General features: G+C 43.7%; 1 protein-coding gene across 4 annotated transcripts in view; it reads right to left on the reverse strand.

The window, feature by feature from the left end:
- Positions 1 to 20,036, reverse strand: part of Phf20 (PHD finger protein 20) — a 110,351-nt gene that overhangs the window by 35,221 nt on the left and 55,094 nt on the right. For 2 of the 4 annotated variants that reach the window (XM_085832917.1, XM_021155008.3), the window contains exons 5-6: positions 5,817 to 5,896; positions 2,638 to 3,025 (exon numbers count right to left, since the gene is read on the reverse strand). The exons of 1 other annotated variant lie outside the window; for it this stretch is intronic. In XM_085832917.1, coding sequence (XP_085689043.1) covers positions 2,638 to 3,025; positions 5,817 to 5,896 — 468 coding nt within the window. The remainder of the gene's footprint in view (positions 1 to 2,637; positions 3,026 to 5,816; positions 5,897 to 20,036) is intronic. One more of the 4 variants, XM_085832910.1, reaches the window with a different exon arrangement.

A 20,036-nucleotide genomic window follows, 5' to 3' on the forward strand; every position in this document is an offset into this window, starting at 1 on the left:
TAGTACTATTCTCAATGCACGGCAGTTGATCAGGGCTCATGCAGGCCTTGGGCATTGCTGTTTAATTCTTTCTCACAAGCCAATCAAAGCAGCAACTACATTCTCCCTTTTCTTTCTTTTTCTTTCTTTCTTTCTTTCTTTCTTTCTTTCTTTCTTTTTTTTTTTTGACAGCAACTAAATTTAAGGACAATGCTGTCGGACAGAAATACAATGAGAACATCAAATGTAAGCCACATGTAACTACATTTTTAAGCAATCATATTAAGAAATTTTTAAAAAATGAAACTAAGTTTGAGAATATATTTTATTTAAACCAATCCATCTAAAAACCTTTCACCATGTAGTCAATATAAAGACTATATACAAGGAGAGAGATGCAGGGGGAGCTCAGTGGCAGACACAGCACTTGCTCATCATACAGAAGGACCTGGGTTTGACTAGCACTGCCAATTAACAAAAGAAAATAAGAAATAAAAAAGAAAGAGAGATGGGTATGATGGTACAGACCTTTAATTCCAACACTGAGGTAAAAGCAGGAGGATCCTTAAGTTGGAGGCCAGACTGGTCTACAGAGTGAGTTCTAGGATAGCCAGAACCACACAGAGAAACCCTGTATTGAAAAGCCAGGGGTAAGGGTGTGTGTGTGTGGGGGGCTTTTACTTTGTTTTATTTGTGCATGCGTGTGCGTGTGAAATACATGTTTTCTTGAGCTTGAGTCTAAGTGGCTGAGTGAATGCAAGTGCCTGCATATCACTGACCAAGAGTCAAGGTCAGAAGATAATCCGGGTTGCAGGTCCCTGTCCTATCCCTTAAGAGAGGGTCTCTTGTCTTCCTTGTTGTATATGACAAGATGGCTGGCCCACATGCTTCCAACGAATCTCCTGGGACCCATAATCTAGGACTGCAGACAAGAACTATAGTACCTGGCCCTTATGGGGATACTGGATAGCCACACTCAGGTTATAAGGCATATACAACAAGCTCTTTACCTGGCCTTTTCTGCTGTTGTTTTTATTTGTTTAAGAGGGAAGGATCATATTTCATCTGACGATAAAGCAGGCTATTACCTGATTTCCTATAAAATTAGAACTCAGCTTTAAGAAAGGTACTCCTGAATGACGTAACCTAATGTAGACTTTCTTACTAGGGATCAGTGAGTTGGCTCTTATTCTAGTTTTCACAAAATATATTCTATATCAAATTTTACATTTTGAATTATCTACTGAAACTGTTAAAACTTTCATGAAAAAAAAAAAAAAAGACTGTGAGCTAGAGATGTCGCTGACTGGTAAAGCATCTGTTTATTGTGTGCAAGGTCACAGGCTCAGCTCCCAGGACAATAACTTATAGGTGCTACTTGGAAATGGGAAGAGGTCCATACTTGTCTAATGTTCATACAGGGAAAGACCACAGGTGCACTCAGCTATAGGTGGTTCCATCTGGTGGGGGCAGGGGGGCTTTGCATGCCTCCAAATCACCTGAAGTGTGAGTGTTCAGCTTACCAAGAAATCAAAATTTGTTTCATTCTTGGTTATTCTAGAAGAATTCCAAACTTATACTGCCTTTCTTTTTTTTTCTTTTTGAGTCAATATTTTATTCTAGTACAGGCTAATCTGCTACTCACTCCATAGCCCAGACTAGCCTTGAACTCACTGCATTCCCCTACCTCAGTGTTTTAGACTGCCTTTAAATAACTGCATATTATTTCCTACATCCATACTGGATCCTTAACTCTTACCAGTTTAATTAACCAAATTATTTTTTTATTTAAACTGAAACTTCAGCATCAATAAACATCTTTTAAAAACTCAATGTTGGGCTGGAGAGATGGCTCAGCGGTTAAGAACACTGACTGCTTTTCCAGAGGTCCTGAGTTCAATTCCCAGCAACCACATGGTGGCTCACAACCATCTGTAATGGGGTCCAATGCCCTCTTCTGGTGCATCTGAAGACAGTTACAGTGTACTCATATAAATAAAAATAAAATAAATAAATCTTAAAAAAAAAAAAAGCTCTGTCTTTTTGAGACAGGTGTCCTTACAAAGCCCAGGCTCATCTTGACCTAACGACCCTCCTGGTTCCGCTTCCCAAGTGTCAGTGTTACAGGTGTGAGCTACAATGCCTACTAAGAGCTCAAAATGCACCTTTGCCTCCCTAGCTCTAGGCTTTGTCTTGTTTTACTCTGCCTCCCTCATAGACACAGTTTGTGTGTGTGTGTGTGTGTGTGTGTGTGTGTGTGTGTGTGTGTGTTGGCACTAAGGCCTGAACCCAGGATCAGTGTGTGCCCTACCACGCTGTACCTCTCGCCCCTGTACCCTCAGCTTCCTGTCTTCTCCTCTCCTCTTTCATGTCTGCCCATGAGCATGTTATTTCCTCAGACTGAGGGCATGTGAGCAGGCACCAGGAGAAGGCCTTAGCTCCCGCATGTTTCCACCCCAGCTCAGTCACGGCCACACTCCCCAACACATCTACCTGGACACACACCTCACTGAAATTCAGCTCCACAAGCACCGTTTGTTTTCAGCTCACAAGTCACTCACAAACATGAAGGATTGAAGTACAGAAGGAATAAAGAATCACAAAGGCCACAGAAGAACACTGCCATCACGCACTGCAGAGCCCGCCTGGGAGACTCACCCGTAGGAGTTATGGAAGGGGGTCTGCCTCGTTTTCTTTTTGGCTCCTTCAGGTTCTCTTGTGGACTCTTCACAAGGTCCTTCTCAGACTTCTTTTCCACCTGGGCATCCCCAGAGTACTCCCGCTCGTTCTCGGAAATGTTCTCCTTATCTTCCTTCTCGTTCTTAGGAAGGCTTTTCTCTGACACTTTGCCTTTTTCTGAGCAGATCAGCTTTCCCTCTTTGTCAGGTTGCTTGGGCCGCTTTTCTGTCCTTAAGGCTTTTTCCACTTTGTCTTTCTTCACATTGACCGTGACTTTTCTCTGTTCTTTAAATTTCTCTCGTTTCTCAGGAGACGATGAAAGACTTTTGTGGTCTGTTTCTTTAGGCCTAGCATTACCCACAATATTCTAAAATGAGCAAAATAGCGATGAAACACTTTGTGATTACTTGCAAATACACAATCAGGAGATTGCTTGCACATTTATGGAGACAATGAAGACACTAAGAGGACATAGGCCAGGTCACATGATGCACAGGACCAGGAGAGTACCTGAGCTTTGAGAACCGGCTCTGCGTTTAAACACAACTGCTACTCTCAATCCTTGTGTGACTCTGCAGTCCCCCTTACTAGGATGAGCCACACGAGACTAGTTAGGGATGCCAACTAGCCAAGATCCGTGACTGGAAGCAGCGTTTCTAACTCTACCTTTCTTAGCCAGGGATTTTCAGAGAAGCAGGAAGCTTAACAGGAACACTGTTCACAATGCCCAGACCAGACCAAAAGTCTTAGCTTCTTGTCCTGTTAATAGCTGTGCTCACCCCAGCAAGCTACCTACTGGGTTCCTGAGCTGTTGGGTGTTTTCTCCATTGAAAAGCAGTACTGCTTCTAAATTGGCTTTAAAATTCGCCTTGAAATCTTGCGCCCTAGTGTAAGTGTCTCCTAGTAAGGCCATTCTGAAAGTTAAAATTTCTAAGGCTACAATTAAGTTTATTTATGAATGAGTCACTCCTCCAAAATTTCCAGAGAAGAGCGGGGATCTATCCCACAATATGCTCCCCTATGGAATCCTGCACACACCTAGGCTCATTGACATCCCTGAAACAGGAAAGGAATGTTTAACTGTTTGGCAGTCAAAGCAAAATTTGTCCCACAGGGAAAAAATTATAAACAGTGAGACTTTTCTTAAAGTCCCAATATTATTCTAAAGAGAGAGACAAACCAGCAGCTGCACTCTCTTCTGAATGGAGGTGGTGTCAGTGAAGATCAAAGGACTTGAAAGTTCCTACTTCTGAACTAAAATGAATTCCCAGAAACGGAGTTTGCTACCAGGATAATCAGACCTCCCAGCTGGGTACAAATACCCTGCTTTGCACGTGGAAGCCAGCCTCATAAGGTCCATGCATACTATAGAGCACTGCAGAGCTACCAGAAAGCTGCAACTTCATAGGACAAAGGAACTTCAGGGGAGGTTACATTGTTAAGACAAAAGAGTAAGCTATAGACAGTAGCATGCACTTGACTCCAATTTTGAGAATAACACACACAAGTTTATAACAACAAAAAACCAGCAAGACAGACACAAAGTGTCAGAGACAAACCAGCAGGAACCCTTTGTCTCAAGGGGGCTGTCTTGCTTTCCTTCTGCTTTGAGTATTTTCCAGATCTTCTAAAAGAAGCAACTTTCTTCTTATAAGCTCAGAAAATGAAATGTAACTCAAGTGTAATTACCAAAACATTTAGAGTAACATAGTTCTAAAGTGAAAGTTTGGCCTGTTCCAATACTGTATGAAAAACTTTTAGACAGTCATCTTGAGTCAAAAGCCTACACACTCTTGGCAGGTAGCGATGTATGTGCATGTGTATGCTTGTGTGCATCTGAGAACTATCAGTCTGTCTTGGTGGTCTTCTGGGACTGAGGTAAGATGAGACACTCAGAAGCAGCTGAGAACTGGGAAGGGAATTTAATTTACTGAGTACAGTTAAAGTCGATGGGGTGCATGGCTCACACCTACAGTCCCAGCACTTGGGGGGTGAAGCAGGGGATCGCTCTGAGTTAGAGAATAGCCTAGGCCAGAGTGAGACTGTCAGAAAATACACTTCATTTTAAAAGTTGGACTTTTGCTATCAGGCACTGAGGAGTCTCGGGACCTGTCCTATCCACCAATTCCATCTAGTTCATACGTCAGTTCTTTCACCAGTACCAACTCATTCCACAAGTTAACAAAAATGTTAAAAAGCACAGGTGAAGCTTCTCAGGTGCGCAGAAAGCAGGTAAAGAGAAAGAAAGCAACAATTATCTTGGCAAAATTTTACCATTTTCTCAATGTTTTTTAGAGAAAAGCAGCAAAGGCAAAGCCACTCCTGAGGCTCCTGGCAAGTTCTCCTGCCCTCGACATCTATACAGAAACTGCTGTAAAGCACTTGTAAAGCACTTGACCATCCCAGGGAAAGACCAACAGGGCAGAGCATCCCAATCCGGTCAACCTCCTCCCTAAGGGGAGGGACCACTGAGGGACTCAGAACTAAAACCTGCGTGCGTAAGCTCAACCAGCAGAAACTACCGGAACTTAAAAGAGCCCCAAAGATACTTGGTACAGACTTTGTTGGATTAAAACATGAGGAGGCAAGAGAAAGGGAGGAAATCATAAAGTATTTCAAGAGGGCTCAGAGCTCTGGGGCTTTATTTCCAGGAGCAGACCTTGGGCTCTATGCTCAGGCAGGGAGAATGGGTCATCAGGACACTTGACTTCAAAGCAGGCACAGGTAGCTGCTATGGTTGCCAAGTGCACAGCAAAGACAAGCTAAGCTGTGAGCTCCCAAGCCATGGTCTAAGTCATGTCAGAGACACCACCAGACAAGGGAAAAGTGTGCTCTAGTTCTCAACCCCTGTGCGCTCCCTGTGTTGTGTGAGGGTGCAGGAAGAAGGGAAAGGGGAAGCATTCAAGACACTTGAGAAGAAATGAGAGGAACAAACAATGGGGGCTGTGCTCAGCATTTGTAAAGAAGAGAAATCTGTGAAGAGGGAATGGACAAAGAAACACAGACATTTACAACTTCTGAAAACTTTCTGGTGAAACTGTCAAGATGGAGGAAATAAAGACTTGTCATCAGAAACACATGTAATGTCTTTATTTGAGAAACATAAGTACAAGTGTTAGCATAGTTCAGAACACAAAAGCACAAACCACATTTCTCACCTGATCTTTGGAAAAAGCTTTGACATGAATATGTTTGACAGTTTGAACTACTCCATCATAAAATTTCACAGTGTAAGTACCTAAAATTCAAGAAGATATCATGATTTTAACTTGCTGTTTCATGAAAGCAGCAATTTTAAAGAATACACACAAAGGAGCTCCAAACAGAATAAATGACCATGTGGTTTTTACAAAAGTTTAAGAATCACATTGCAGGCAGATTCAGCACAGTGGTAAAGGTCCTACCTACTTAGCATGCACAGAACCCTACGTTCAACTCCTAGCGTGCACGTGCACGCACACACACACACACACACACACACACACACACAAAGAGCAAATTTAACTTCCTTCATTTACTGGTCAAGACTGGGTTGCTTTTTATCTGTAGAATTCAGAATTTGCTTTAAATTTTTCTATACTGTTTCATTAAAGAATTATGTGCAGTGAATTTGAGCCAAAAAAGAAAGAACAGTAAAACAAAATAATTAAGAACTGAGAAAAACGCAGACTAATTCCTTAGTGCATGACATTTACAATTTTTTCTGTTTTGAAGGGCATTTATCATGTTTTTTAAGAGGCTGTGTGAACCTCAAAATATGAGAACCTATCTTGGCTAAAAGCCTAAGTGTGGTCTGGCAGTTGTTCAATAGGAATCATGTGAAAAAAAGCTAGAAACCTGTAATAAGTGGGGTGTGCTTGTGGATTTGTTGGTGCTGAAGACTGGCCTGGCACATGCTAAAGCCATGCTCTACCACTGAGCTGCACCCCAGCCCTTCAAACCTTACCTTCCCAAGGGGGAAAAACATCCAACTATAAAAATCCTCACTAGCTGCATCAAAACCGAGCTAATCCATGTCCTGCCTTCCCTGTTTGTCTAGGAGATTTAAAGTAAGAAACAATCACTCTTGTCCAGTGGCCTGCTAATAGTCATGTAATAGATCATCAGTGGTTCACACAGTTCAGGGAAAACCCCTAAGAGGTACTAGAAAAAGACAGTAATAAAGGTGGAATGTCACCTCTCCACTTCCCCCTAAGAAATGGGACCCAGCTATGCTGCCAAGCTAGACCCATATCCTAGGCTCCAGCCTCCCACAGACCACCATGCTCCACTCTTACCTCTTCACTGCACATTCCCTTCCTACCCCACTCTCCTCCAGTCCTCAACAGGGCCTGGTCACTAAGTAAAGTCCAAACACCTGCCTCTAGTACTGAAAGTTCAATATAATCAAAGCTCAATTATTTTCCAAGCCTTCCTCTCAATCAATCAAATTCCCACCACCTCCGAGTGACTCATTCTTACCCACTGAGGCACCTGTAACATCCATTCCTATTTCATCTTTTTCTTTGAAATAATGTAGTTGAAAATAGCAGCTGTACAGTAATGCTGGCTCTTACCAGCTCACAAGTTGTTTTGTTTTAAAGACGGAGTCTCATAATGTAACTCAACTAGCCTGCTACAGGCTGTGTAGCAAGGGTTGGCTTGATCTCAGAGTTACCATCCAACCTCAACTTCCCCAGTGCTAGGACCACAAGTATAGGCCACCATACCCATCTCCACACTGTAACAGAAGTATCTTCCTACCTAGTGAGCCTCAGTCAGTCAGCTCACAAGACTGAGACACTGAGAGCCTGTAACAGTTCAGCAAAAGCTTCCTGGTTCCCAGCCAGTGGCCAGTTCCCTCTGCTCTGTCCTTTTGAAATCCTCATGTGCCACCTGCAGAAACTTAGATCTCTTAAGAGAAAGGCTCATAAGTCAACTAACTTCTTCCTCACACAGCACATGGTACACAACAGCCAGTACTCAAAGTAGTCAGTCATACTGACAGCATCAGCAACTCCTGAAAAGTGCAGTTTACCACCACGCCCTGGAGACCGAGAATGAGGTGTGCTGGGGTTGGGCACACGTGTGTTTTAGCAGTCCTTCAGCTGGCTCTGATGACACAAACCTGAGACACACTCAAGACTACTGGCAGCTACCTATGCACATTTACTCCTGGCAATTATAACACAGGTATCCTCACCCAGAAGGAAACTGATTAGGAGCCTATCAGAACACACAGATAGGCTTGGCTAAGTTAAACAGCATCAGTTAGACTCAGGCTTTGATAAAAGCAAGAAATCCTAACTGCTCTCTACACCACTGGCTCAGCAATGGCTTTCGTTTAAGCTCCAGTCTCTCCCTGCCTACTCTGTAAGGTGATGTCTGCCAGAAGAGCAACAGCAGCCACTGCTCCCGAGTGCTAAGCAGGCACTTCCACTTCTCTGGCTATGAAGATTTACTTATCTTTAATTATTCTCCTTTATCTCTATTTTATGTATATGGGTCTTTTGCCTGCACATGTCTGTGTGTCCCGTGAGTGCAGTGCCTGAGAGGCCAGAAGAGGGCATTAGATCCCCTGGAACTGGAGTTACAGATGATTGTGAGGCACCGTGTAGGAGCTGGGAGTCGAACTTGGGACCTGGAGGAGAGCAGCCAATGCTCTAACCACAGATCCAGCTCTCCTCTCCTGCTCTGCTCTCCTGCTTGTTTGATTTACCTATTTACGTTTTACTGTTATAGGGGTGGGTGAGGTTTTCTTCTTTGTTTTTTATTGTTTGAGATGGCATCTTACTCTGTAGCCTGTGGCCTCCCTTCCCCCAGCCTGGAACCTGCTTGCTCAAGGGTGGAGCTACGTGCTCATTCGTCCTGCCACGCCTACTGCTGGAACCTGCCTTTGCTGCCTGGAGGCACACACGTGTTCGTCCTGCTACTGGACCCTGAGTTACTTGGCGGGATATTGGGTTCCCTCCCCCTTCCTTTATAACTGAGTGTCTGAAAATAGTAAAATTGAGCCTTGATCAGAACTTGTTGTCTTGGCTCCATTGTTTCTTCCGCCCCGTCTAGATTCCTCTCTTTTCAGATCGAACTGCCATTCTCAGTTGAACCGTTCATGTTGTGGACTGCGGGCAGGCCGCAACAGCTGGTGCCAGAACTGGGACCTGAAGAATGGCAGAGGGATGCTAAGAGAAACGACTGCTGTGTGGAGCTCCACAAGAAAGGAAAGGATCTTCGTATCAGAGGAGCATCGGAGCAACGGACAGGTACACATGCTAGCGCTAGCCTAAAATTTCAGTTTTGTAAAGTGTTGCTGAGGATGCGGTAGGATACGAATCAAGTTTGAATCAGTGCTGACCCAACACTGTTTCTGCTTGGGGTCAGTAGTTCGTTAATCGGAACTAGATACGGAGACAGGCGGTGTGCCGCAGCTTTTTAGAAAGCTGTTTAGGTGGAAGAAGGAAGGGTTTAAAGTCATGGATCAGGCGGTTGTTTTTAGCTTTCAGGAGTTGCTTCAGGCCAAAGGAGTAAGGCTTGAAGTACAATTAGTAAGAAATTTTTTAGATAAGATAGATAGCTGTTGTCCATGGTTCAAAGAAGAAGAAACGATAGATTGTGGAACCTGGGAGAAAGTTGGTGAGGCCCTGAATATCGCTCAGACAGATAATTTTACCCTAGGTCTCTGGGCGCTTGTAAATAATGCTATAAAAGATGCAACTTCTCCAGGGCTAAATCAGCCTCAGGCGGAGCTTATGGTATCTCAGGAGGAGTGCCTATCAGAGAAGGCCTCCTCAGAAAAAGATCTTCTTAACTCAAAAATTGATAAATGTGGAAACTCTGATGATGGACTGAATTTTAACAAAAATCACTCAGATAGAGGAATTGCCCATTACCTTAATGAGAATTGGTCCTCTTGCGAATCTCCCGCTTCACCTATAGTCACCACTTCGGGAGGTGCTACTCATAGGGACACACGGCAAGCGAGTTACAGTTTGAGATTAAGCTTCAGAGGCTGAGTCTCTTAAGATATTTCTAGTTTAGATAATGATTAATGTGGTTCCTATCCTAAATAGTAAAATTTAAGATAAGATATAAAGCAATGCCTCTTTATTAAAGCGTTAAAGCTTGCTTTAATAGGTATTCATAGGTATTAATTGATATCCAAACTTCGTAATATGATAGTAATGCTTCTAATATTGATTTTAACAGTGATAAATTGTTTTAAACATAGGTTTTGCTTTCCCAAAGTTGTAGATATTATCCTAACCTTGCACAAAAACTTAAAAATTATGGTTAAAACTGCCATTGTTCCATTGACTGCAGCTTGCAGTTTGATTGCAAATTTAAGATTAATGCTCAGATTAAAAAGTATTTTACCTTTGAGTCAATACAGGGCTCTGGGCAGCCCCAGAGCTGCTTGTGGCCCTTTCTTTTGTTTTGCAAACAATGCCTAAAAAAGTTTTTCCCTGTGTTCAAGAAAATTTCTTTTTAACAGTGTTACAGATCTATTCAGATGTTTAAAATAATGCTTAAATTCAAAGATTTTTGCTTCTAGTAAACTGGTAATCACTAGAAAATTTTGCCTCTACGTATGGCTAATATAGCTTTACATTGTGTAAGAAAAATGTTTATTGTTTCTGCTTCTTTACAAGAAGCCAAAAGTTTTAATCTTTCAGTATATATTGTTTCCTAAGTGAAAAGTATTTTATTAACTAATGCTTCTCAAGGGAAGTTTACCTTAAATCCTTGCTTGTCATTTTTCCAGTTTAGACTAGCTTCTAGCCTTTTAACTTTATGGCAATAGTACATCAGAGACTGTATATTCAGACTTAGTAAAATTAGTCATTTAATAGAGTCATAATGATTTTTCACTCTTCTTCAGTGTGACCAGCCATTCTAACTCAATCTTAGACTGGTCTAATATTCAGTTCAATTATTAGAGATTCCTATATTCTAAATTACCTAGCAAAGTTAATTCAGAGCATTTCCCCCAAGGTCACCAAAGGCTCATCTTGCCTTCACCTTATTTGTCCTAAACTTTTTGCAAACTGACATTAAAGGTCAGTCTGCAGCGGAACACCACTGGCACCCAGTTACTTCTAATTCTTATGCATTGGTAAAATGGAAGGACGCCCTGACTAATAAATGGAAGGGTCCAGATCCAGTTCTAATCTGGGGAAGAGGCTCGGTTTGTGTTTTTTCACGAGATGAAGATGAAGCACGGTGGCTACCAGAGAGATTAATTCGTCAGGTAAACACAGATTCTGTCTCTTCTCGTAAGTATCATTCTAAAGACTAAAATTCCTCTTGTGCTTAGAGTTCAGCTGGGAGTGGAAGCTCTCAGAAAAACTGTTTTCCTCTGAGCCAATTCCCCTACAGGAGGCTGGAGATTAGCTTTAGTTTTACAATTTGCATCTAAATAAAGTACCTTGACTTCTCCAAACAGAAAATTTACAGTGCTACTCTCTCATTGTTCAGATTTCTTCCTTTTCTCAAGCAGGTCAATCTACATTCTCCAGTTCTCCACCCCTAAGAGCAAACAGGTGGTACTGCTAATCTCCCTTCCAAGGACATCCCAGCATGTGGTTTTCAGTCTAAGATAAGATTTAGATTTACCAGGAGAGCTAGGGAAGTAGAAATTTCATATATATTTACAGAGATTAGTTCTTATTTTGATAGAGATGGGCTTAGTCCCTTAGCTGGCCTCTGGCTTTTCACCCTTGCTGTTACTGCAAGGTGTCCTTAGTTCCTCAGGCTATTGGGAATAACAGAGAAGAAGAGGAAAGACTTTCAGCTCCTATTTTAACCAAAATTAATGGTGTTAATACTGACATAATTCTTGTCTAGGCCTTGCTAAATCTGAGGTTGACAAGTCTCATATAGAGACTGCGCATAACTCAGAACTGCGTTACTGAGTCATAATCATATGAATACAGTATAGGTACCGCTTGGCGCAGGAGATTACTGCGGAGGGAAGGTCCAGCTTGACCGTTTCTGAGTTCCCTGTGCGACACACCTGATTTGAAAGAGGTTGGTATCTGACTCCAGCTAAAAACCAAAAATACTTAAGGCTCTGCCTCCCCTCCCCAAAAGATACCAAGAGCCACAGATGTGAGTTGTTATAATGCTCACGGGAGAAATCAGGTCAATGTCCACCCAAGTCAAGGTTAAAGGCCCACTCATCTATGGATGAAAAGAATCATTTGATCACCTCTGTTAAGCATTGCCTATTTAAACTTAATTAATAGGGGGGAGAGAGGTTGGAGACCTTACTGTTGTAAGGGCAAGCCCTTCACTGCCTCCCACCCAAATAAAAAAGCCAACTGGCCTTGTACTAAAGAGCTGGTCTTACCCCTTCTCACTGTTTCCCCTGCCTGTCACCCAAAATTGCTGAGGATTATCAGCTCAGTGTTATTCTAAATTTGTTTAGTTAAACTCAGCCAGGGTTCCAACGCCCTACTTAAAATGCAAACAGGTAGCTACCTATTCAGCACTAATTAGCATTATAAAGTCAGAGCCTATCCTGTTAAGTGGTTTACTAGGATAATAAAGACAGTCTTAGCCAAATACAGTTTACCATTAGAAAAGTTAGGGAATCCCACGGAAACAGGTTTTTTCTTTAGCCCTAAGAACTCAGGCAGAACTATTGAACATAGATAATTTTTCTGCCTCAGGCCACCCCCTTTTTTATTTTTGTTTTGTTAACTAATGGGAGGAAATGTGGCCTCCCTTCCCCCAGCCTGGAACCTGCTTGCTCAAGGGTGGAGCTACATGCTCATTCATTCTGCCACGCCTACTGCTGGAACCTGCTTTTGCTGCCTGGAGGCACACACGTGTTCGTCCTGCTACTGGACCCTGAGTTACTTGGCGGGATATTGGGTTCCCTCCCCCTTCCTTTATAACTGAGTGTCTGAAAATAGTAAAATTGAGCCTTGATCAGAATGTTTGTTGTCTTGGCTCCATTGTTTCTTCCGCCCCGTCTAGATTCCTCTCTTTTCAGATCGAACTGCCATTCTCAGTTGAACCGTTCGTGTTGTGGACTGCGGGCAGGCCGCAACAGTAGCCCAAACCGGCCTTGAATTTACCAGATAGCTTAGGCGGACCTCAAATTCATAGTGATTCTACTGCCTCAGCCTCACCAATGTTGGGATTATGGACAAGCAATGACACACTATCCAGGTCTTGAAACTTCTCATAGGCTAAGGAAATGGATCAGCTAAGGACTCCAGTACTGAAGTAAAAAAGACCAGCCATGGCAGCCTATAATGCCAGCACCTATGAGACAGACAGGAAGATCCTTGGCACTTGCTGGTCAGCTACTGTAGCCAAGCCAGCATTTCTAGGTTCATTAAGAGGAATTATCTCAAGAAATAAGGTGGGAAGCAAGGGGGCAGGGCTGGGGAAGGAGGATGTACAGACACACACATATACTGAACAAACAAGTAATAAAGATGTCTCGAGTACCATGGTTCAGTGCTGCATCTCTGGCTTCCCAGGGATAAAGGTGAGGGACAGCAACATCAAGATCAAGCTCTCCTTTAACATCTGTTAATTCAGTTTACCAGCCCTCTCCTTTGATCTTAAATACTTATAGTGTGCTGGGAAGCCACCCAAGACTGTACCATTAACAAAGAAAACTCAGTTACATTAAAAAGAAAATACGAAGGTGGTGGTGGTGCACACCTTTAATCCCAGCACTTGGGAGGCAGAGGCAGAGGCAGGCGGATTTCTGAGTTCGAGGCCAGCCTGGTCTACAGAGTGAGTTCCAGGACAGTCAGGGCGACACAGAGAAACCCCACACATGGTGACGTGTGCCTACCCTTGGGAGACTGAGCAGGAGGATTGCCTTGAGTTCTAGATCAGTCTGGGATACAGTATGGAAACAGACTGTGAAAGTGATAGGAGGAAGGTGAGGGTGCCATTTTTAGAGATAGTTTCAAGCTCTAAAGTAGAAGAATGGGCACCATTTTCAGCTGTTTGGAATGAATTTTGAAGTTAACTCTTCCTGATGGCAGAAGCCAGAGTCCAACCTTAATTAAAGCTAAGAATAAGGCCCCATGCCTGCAATCACAGCATTCAGTAGGCTGTCCAGTCCAGCCTGGGATATTATGTAAGAATGTGTCTCAAAAAACAAAGAAAAGAGAGTTAGAATTAAAACCTATACCTGCCTGCTGACCTCTGACCAGTTCTTTTCCTATTGCCCATTCACTGCCCATGTCCTGACGCCTAAGTCCAAACCACAGACCCAGAACACTAGCTGGCCAAGCTCAGGCCAAAGATCTGGAGGCCCCAAATCCTACTCCTGACCCTCTCAACATCCAAAGGACTCTCCTGTCCCTGTTCTCAAACTAAACATAGCCTAAGGGATACAACTGAGGGAAGAAGCATAACAAGAGCCTAGCCCACGGCTGCAGGAAGGCCCATGCTACTTTCAAGATTGCATGTATAAGAACATGGCCTCTGCGGCTGGATAATGGTTAAGATCAAGCAGTGCTCTTTTGGAAGGTCTGAGTTAGATTCCTAGCATCCCCCATCAGGTGGCTCACAACTGCCTGGAACTCCAGTTCCAGAGGATATGACAACTAGCCTCTGCAGGCAAATGCGCGCGCGCGCGCGCACACACACACACACACACACACACACACACACATACAGTTTTTCAAGAACGCTTTTTAATGGAATTCATCCATAGGTGGTTGATAATAGAGTGATCTGCTGGCCACAAATCACATCTAACAAGTAACATGTAAATACGTGATAGAAATACTTCTTGGCTGAGGATGTAGCTCTGTGGTACATCACAAGGCTGAGGTCCACCCCTAATGACAAAAGGGAAAAGCCTAGTCTAGCCTGACAGAAAGTCTACCTACCTTAGTTGGTTTAGCCCCCTGCCTGCTTCAGTGCCAAGTCAAACAAAGGAAGCCTTACCCTCTGAGGCTCAGAACTCCGCATATCGGATAACCTTGGGAGCAGTCAGAATGCAGAAGGGGCATGAGAGCCAACTACAGACACTCTACAAGCTTGTCTTCTCTATGGCCTGTATACCTAGAACTCAAGCTAACCAGAGCTAGCTAGCTAGCTACATAATCAAGATTCAAAACAAACGCCAGGCGTGGTGGCGTATGCCTTTAATCCCAGCACTCGGGAGGCAGAGGCAGGCAGATTTCTGAGTTTGAGGCCAGCCTGGTCTACAGAGTTCCAGGACAGCCAGGGCTATACAGAGAAACCCTGTCTCAAAAAATAAACAAACAAAACCAAAAAAAAAAAAAAAAAGATTCAAAACAAAAACAAAACCCACATATTTTCCCACCAGGTATGACCTTGAGCTTCCACAGAGCGCAGACATGCATATAACACAGGGCACTCCTCCCTAAACCTTTTGCTTCAGAGCTATTATTCTACATACTGGCCTTGCTTTCTGCCATAGGACATTTCCCAAACCATCCAAACAGAGCTATATACCCAGCCTTCTCTTTTCTCTTTATGACAGGTCTCACTAAGTTGAGATTGAGCCCATGATCAGAAAATGGGGCTGTGTCAAGCCACAAATCAATCAATAAACAAGGCTCTGTGACCTAAACCTGTAAGACTGGTAATAGGAGAAGGGGGCAAGTCTAGGCCTAGGAGAGAAGACTGGAATGTCTAGGATTCCGGGACTTTGAAATCAGCATGCCAGTCATTTTCACCTGTTCTCTACCTGGTATCCTACTCTCTGGAACTGTGAGTTGAAAACTGCTTTGTTTTCACTGGTCTTGTGAATTTATTATCTTATCTTCAGGCTGGCCTTGAACCCATTCTGTAGCTCAAAACAGACCTTGAACTATGATCTTCCTGCCTCAGTTTCCCGAGTAGCTGGGACTGTAGACCTGAACCACCAAGTCTAGCTCCCGTCTCAGACTTCTAACTGCTCAAATGAGTCCTGATGAAGAGCAGTACATAGCCCTAACCACTTTCATAGGGCCAATAACTAAAGCCTGTCCTCCAGTCAGGGCTCCCAAGACACTATCAGACACTAAAAGGCCAAACCACCTACCTACCAGGAATATCCAACTCACAGCACATAAATAGCATGTAGCCAAGGATAGCTACAATAAAATATAAACTTGCTTAAGATATCACAAGATTATCTAAAAACAAAACCTCTAGGATGAGCTGTGCAGATGACTGAATCGTGTCCTCAAGTCAAAAGAATGGGCAAAACCAGGCCTAGTAGCACACACCTTTCATCCCATTATTTAGGAGGCAGAGGCAAATGGACCTCTGTGAGTTCAAGGTCACCCTGATCTACATAGGAAGTTTCAGGCCAGACAGAGCTATACAATGACTCTATATCTTAAAAAAAAAAAAAAAAAAAAGTACACTTGACATCTCCCCTGGCAAGAGAATACCCAGGCATACTGGACAACTTGTTACCTTTCAGGAAGACCCTGTTGGGATGCTCTGGATAGGCAGGTGTGAACTACAGGAGATGCCATCCCCGAACTCTAGAGCCCTGCAGACCTCAACCCTCAGCTCTGTGCTTGTTGTCTTTATTCATGTTCACTCTTTCCTGTGAGCTTACTTTCTCACCTATAAAACAAGGATGAGTTTGATGCCAAGAACCTTTCTCCCTTCAGGTGACAGCGAGATGAGATGTGCAAATTCAGCCAGGTCTAGTGGCACAGACCAGCACTGGGGAGGCAGAGGCCAGGAAAGCATGAGCAGGCCAGCCCAGGCTACACAGTAAGACCCAGTCTTAAGAGCAACAAAGTATGGAAACTACTTACTTAGTTAGCATAGAGTCTGTCATAGAAAAGCAGATCAGTAAGTGGCTCTAATTATTACCACTCAGCTCGTAAGTCACTCTGAAAGAAGTGTACCATTTACCCCTCCACAGACAATACAACAAGAAGGAAGTCAGATCCTGCACTCGTGCGCCTATCTTCCTCTTATTTCCCTTCATGCAAATCTGCTCACAAGGTACTAACCTCCCCATACTCCAAATGTAGGTTCAGTTACAGCAGAAAGAGGATATAAAAAAGATCTGCTTCTGCAGAGACCTGGGAAGACCATTTCCACAGCATTTCCTGTGGTAAACACAAGCTCCAGGCACAGGCCCAAAATGGACTGAACTGGAGGAAAGGGGAGCACACGACCTAGAAACCCCCATCTAATTAGGGGAGACTTGCCGAGTCGACTCACCCTTAACCCCAGCATGGAGGAAGCACCAGCACAAGAACTGTTGCAAGTTCAAAGCCAGCCTGGTCTACAGAGTTAAGTCTCAGGCCAGTCTGGGCAACATAAGAGCAACAGGAAGGGACCTATCTTGTTGCTAATGCTAGCCACTTGCAGTTTCTTCAAGGAGAAAGCCTTGTGAACAGTAGTGCTCCATGGAGTGAAGGTCATGAGGCTCTGGGCATGGCAGTCCATGCCGGTAAGCCAACTCCTAGGAAGTCTGAGGCGGAAGGAGCAGGTAAGTCCAAAAGCTCAAGGCCAGCCTCAGCCAGACTCTCAAGGAAAAAAAAAGTTGCAAAGAGGAGTCAAACAGCCCCTGACAAATAAGGCCCACGGTCAACTCACCAAAGATGACTACACACACACACACACACACACACACACACACACACACACACACACTCTGAACCCAGAATCCTATTCATTCCTATAGAAGCTAGAGCTGGGGGTGTAACATGGCTTCAAATTATGGCTGCTTCACACTAAAAAACAATAAAAGCTGGGCATGATGGCCCAAATTTGTAATCTTAGCACTTGGTGCAAGAGGATTGCAATGAGCTCAAGGCCAGCCTTGACTGCATAGTGAGATCAGGCTAGCCAGGAATCTGAAGTGAGATCCTAATTCAAAAACAAAACAAAAACCACATGGGGTAAGGATTTTCTAGTCTCAGCACTCTGGAGGTGGAGGCAGTAGGATCACTAACCAGTCAAGGGCACCCTCAAGCACACAGTTCAAAACCTACCTCAAACAAACCAGCCCCAAAGATTCATTATCAATGGCAAGTACTGCTCTGTCTCTTTTCCACCAATTAACTGATTTTCCTAAGAAACTCTTGAGTTATTTAGGGCTGACTAATCATGCCAGACCCACCATGACAGTAGCTGCTGTTCCCCGACTCTGTCCACACTCCCCACAGCCTGCTCAGCTTCAGGAAAACCCCCAAAGAAGTTAAGAGCAGTAAGAAAGTTGAGCCAGAAGATGAATGCACAAGCTGGTTTTCCCTGGGTTACACTGTCTCCTAGCAGCTTGGACTAGATGGCCTAGCTCAGAGGAAATGAAAGGAAATGAAAGGCTTCCTCCCAGCAGAGCTCCCCCTCCCCCTCACAGGTCCCACGTGACTACTGAGAAAAATCAACTGAGGTAGGGAGAGAAATCCAGGATAGGAAGGAAAAGAAAGTCAAGAGCTTGGACTCTAGCTCCGAGGTAGGATGCTGTCCTCGCACAAATGAAGCCTTGAATTTATTTAACACCCAGAACTGAAAACAAAGTGAACAAGGAGCAAAGGGAGAGAAAGAGGGGAGAGGGGTGGGGCAAGCTGGCATATCCCTGGAATCCAGATGAGACTGAGGCTGAACTACAGGTTCCAGAGGCAGATTTCTCTCAGAACAAAACCAGTCGCGCACTATAGTTAGCAACCAAGCCCACAAGGTCCTTACTCTGCCAGTCCCAAAGACAGCACCTAAGAACTAGTGGACAGGGTGACACTGCTCAGAGGAAAGAAATCACCGGCTTCACTTCCATAACTTTCTCAGAATGCTTTAGCAGCCTCCCACTTTAGGATTTAGCTCACTCTATATCCTCTCACCCTCCTTCCAATCAATCAGTCTCAAGAACCACCAGGGCTTTCAGCACAATTAGACAGGCTCAGCAGAAACCCCACTCAGTCCCCATGGCCTTCAACAAAGTAAATGAAGCAGGTGGAATTAAGTCAGAACTATAGAGCCAATCACCAGGTGGCCAATGACCACCTCATAGGCCCATGGCCTCAAGACTCTCCTTCCTAGAACCTAGCTCATGAGAAAACCACTGAAAGGACTTGGCCTTTTAATTTGCAAAGCTACTCCAATTATTTTATTATTGTTTGATTCATTGTATTTTGTTTTTTTCCCGAGACAGTTTCACTGTGTAGCCCAGTGGCCTCTAACTCAGTATGTAGCCCAGAGCTGATTGCAAACTTGGGATTACCTAGTTCTAATTTAGACTCCCAAGGCATGTGCCACCTTGTCCAACTGCAGTTGCCCCAACTTAAAAGCTGTTTAAAACTGCTAATTAACTATAGCCAATAATATACGCAATGGTGTTCATTCCTTAATGACTTCAAACGTATTTCACATCCACCCCACAACCACCCCTTCCCCTTATTAGGATTTGTCTGGTCCGTCCTGCTCTTGCACTGTGTCCTCCATCCCCACTGTACACACTGTACACTGATGCCAAGCTCAGAGCTCTGTAAACACTACATGTAAAATGTCAGTTTCTAAGACTTCTGTGACCTCTATGAAGCCACCCTCTACTTTTCTAAGAGATTACTTGCTCCCCACAAAGCTCCCGGAATCCTCTTCCTCCATCTGCTCCTCCTTGCCTTTGTGTATCTGGTTCCAGTCACTTTATTCCAGTCCTACCTCCTGTGAACTTGGCCAGCACTAGAACAAAGATGGCCTCTGCTAACTGCTGCTGTTACTTCAAAAGTGACTCATAGAACTCCCCCAAAATTTCATCCCAGCAGAAAGGCTGGTGCTCCCAAAAAGAATACCTCCAGTGAATCTTACTGGAAGGAAGAACATGACTTGATCACCCTATAGCTATAGGCCCTTTATGAACCTAATGAACACTTGGCTACAGAAGCCAGTAAAGGAAGAAAGAGCACCTTGAGAGTGAGACTCTGGAGAGGCAGACCTGGCCTGGAGCCAACTACTCCTAGTTCAAAGAGGACTTGCAGTGTCCCCAAAACAAGCTCTTCATAAGATATATGTGAGAAGCACTAATTAGACATGTAATTTTGGAGTATAGAAAAAAAAAATATATATGTATATATACATATATACATATAAATATATAAGACATAATTTAGTGAAAGATGCGACTATCCAAATGCACTTCATGTGAACTGGAAAATCAGTAATTGTTTAGTTAGCTCACAAGATGGAACGTCACTTTGGAGGTTGTTTCTCTAGACAATGTTAACCATTCCCAGACAAAATGTAATCATCCCAACACTTGACAGAGTACTGAATAAACAGCTGAGCAACTTCATGGGATGGAAAACCACTGTGGGCCAGGCCTTGGTATGCATGACTTTAACCCCAGCACAGGAGGCAGAAACAAACAGGATCCCTCTGAGTTCTGTAACAGCCAAGGGTTCAAAGTGAGATTCTGTCTCAAAAAAGAAAGTCAAAAAGACCAAAAC

Source organism: Mus caroli, unplaced genomic scaffold (genome assembly GCF_978045245.1).
Source record: "Mus caroli unplaced genomic scaffold, Mus_caroli_1 scaffold_2, whole genome shotgun sequence".
Lineage (NCBI taxonomy): Eukaryota > Metazoa > Chordata > Mammalia > Rodentia > Muridae > Mus > Mus caroli.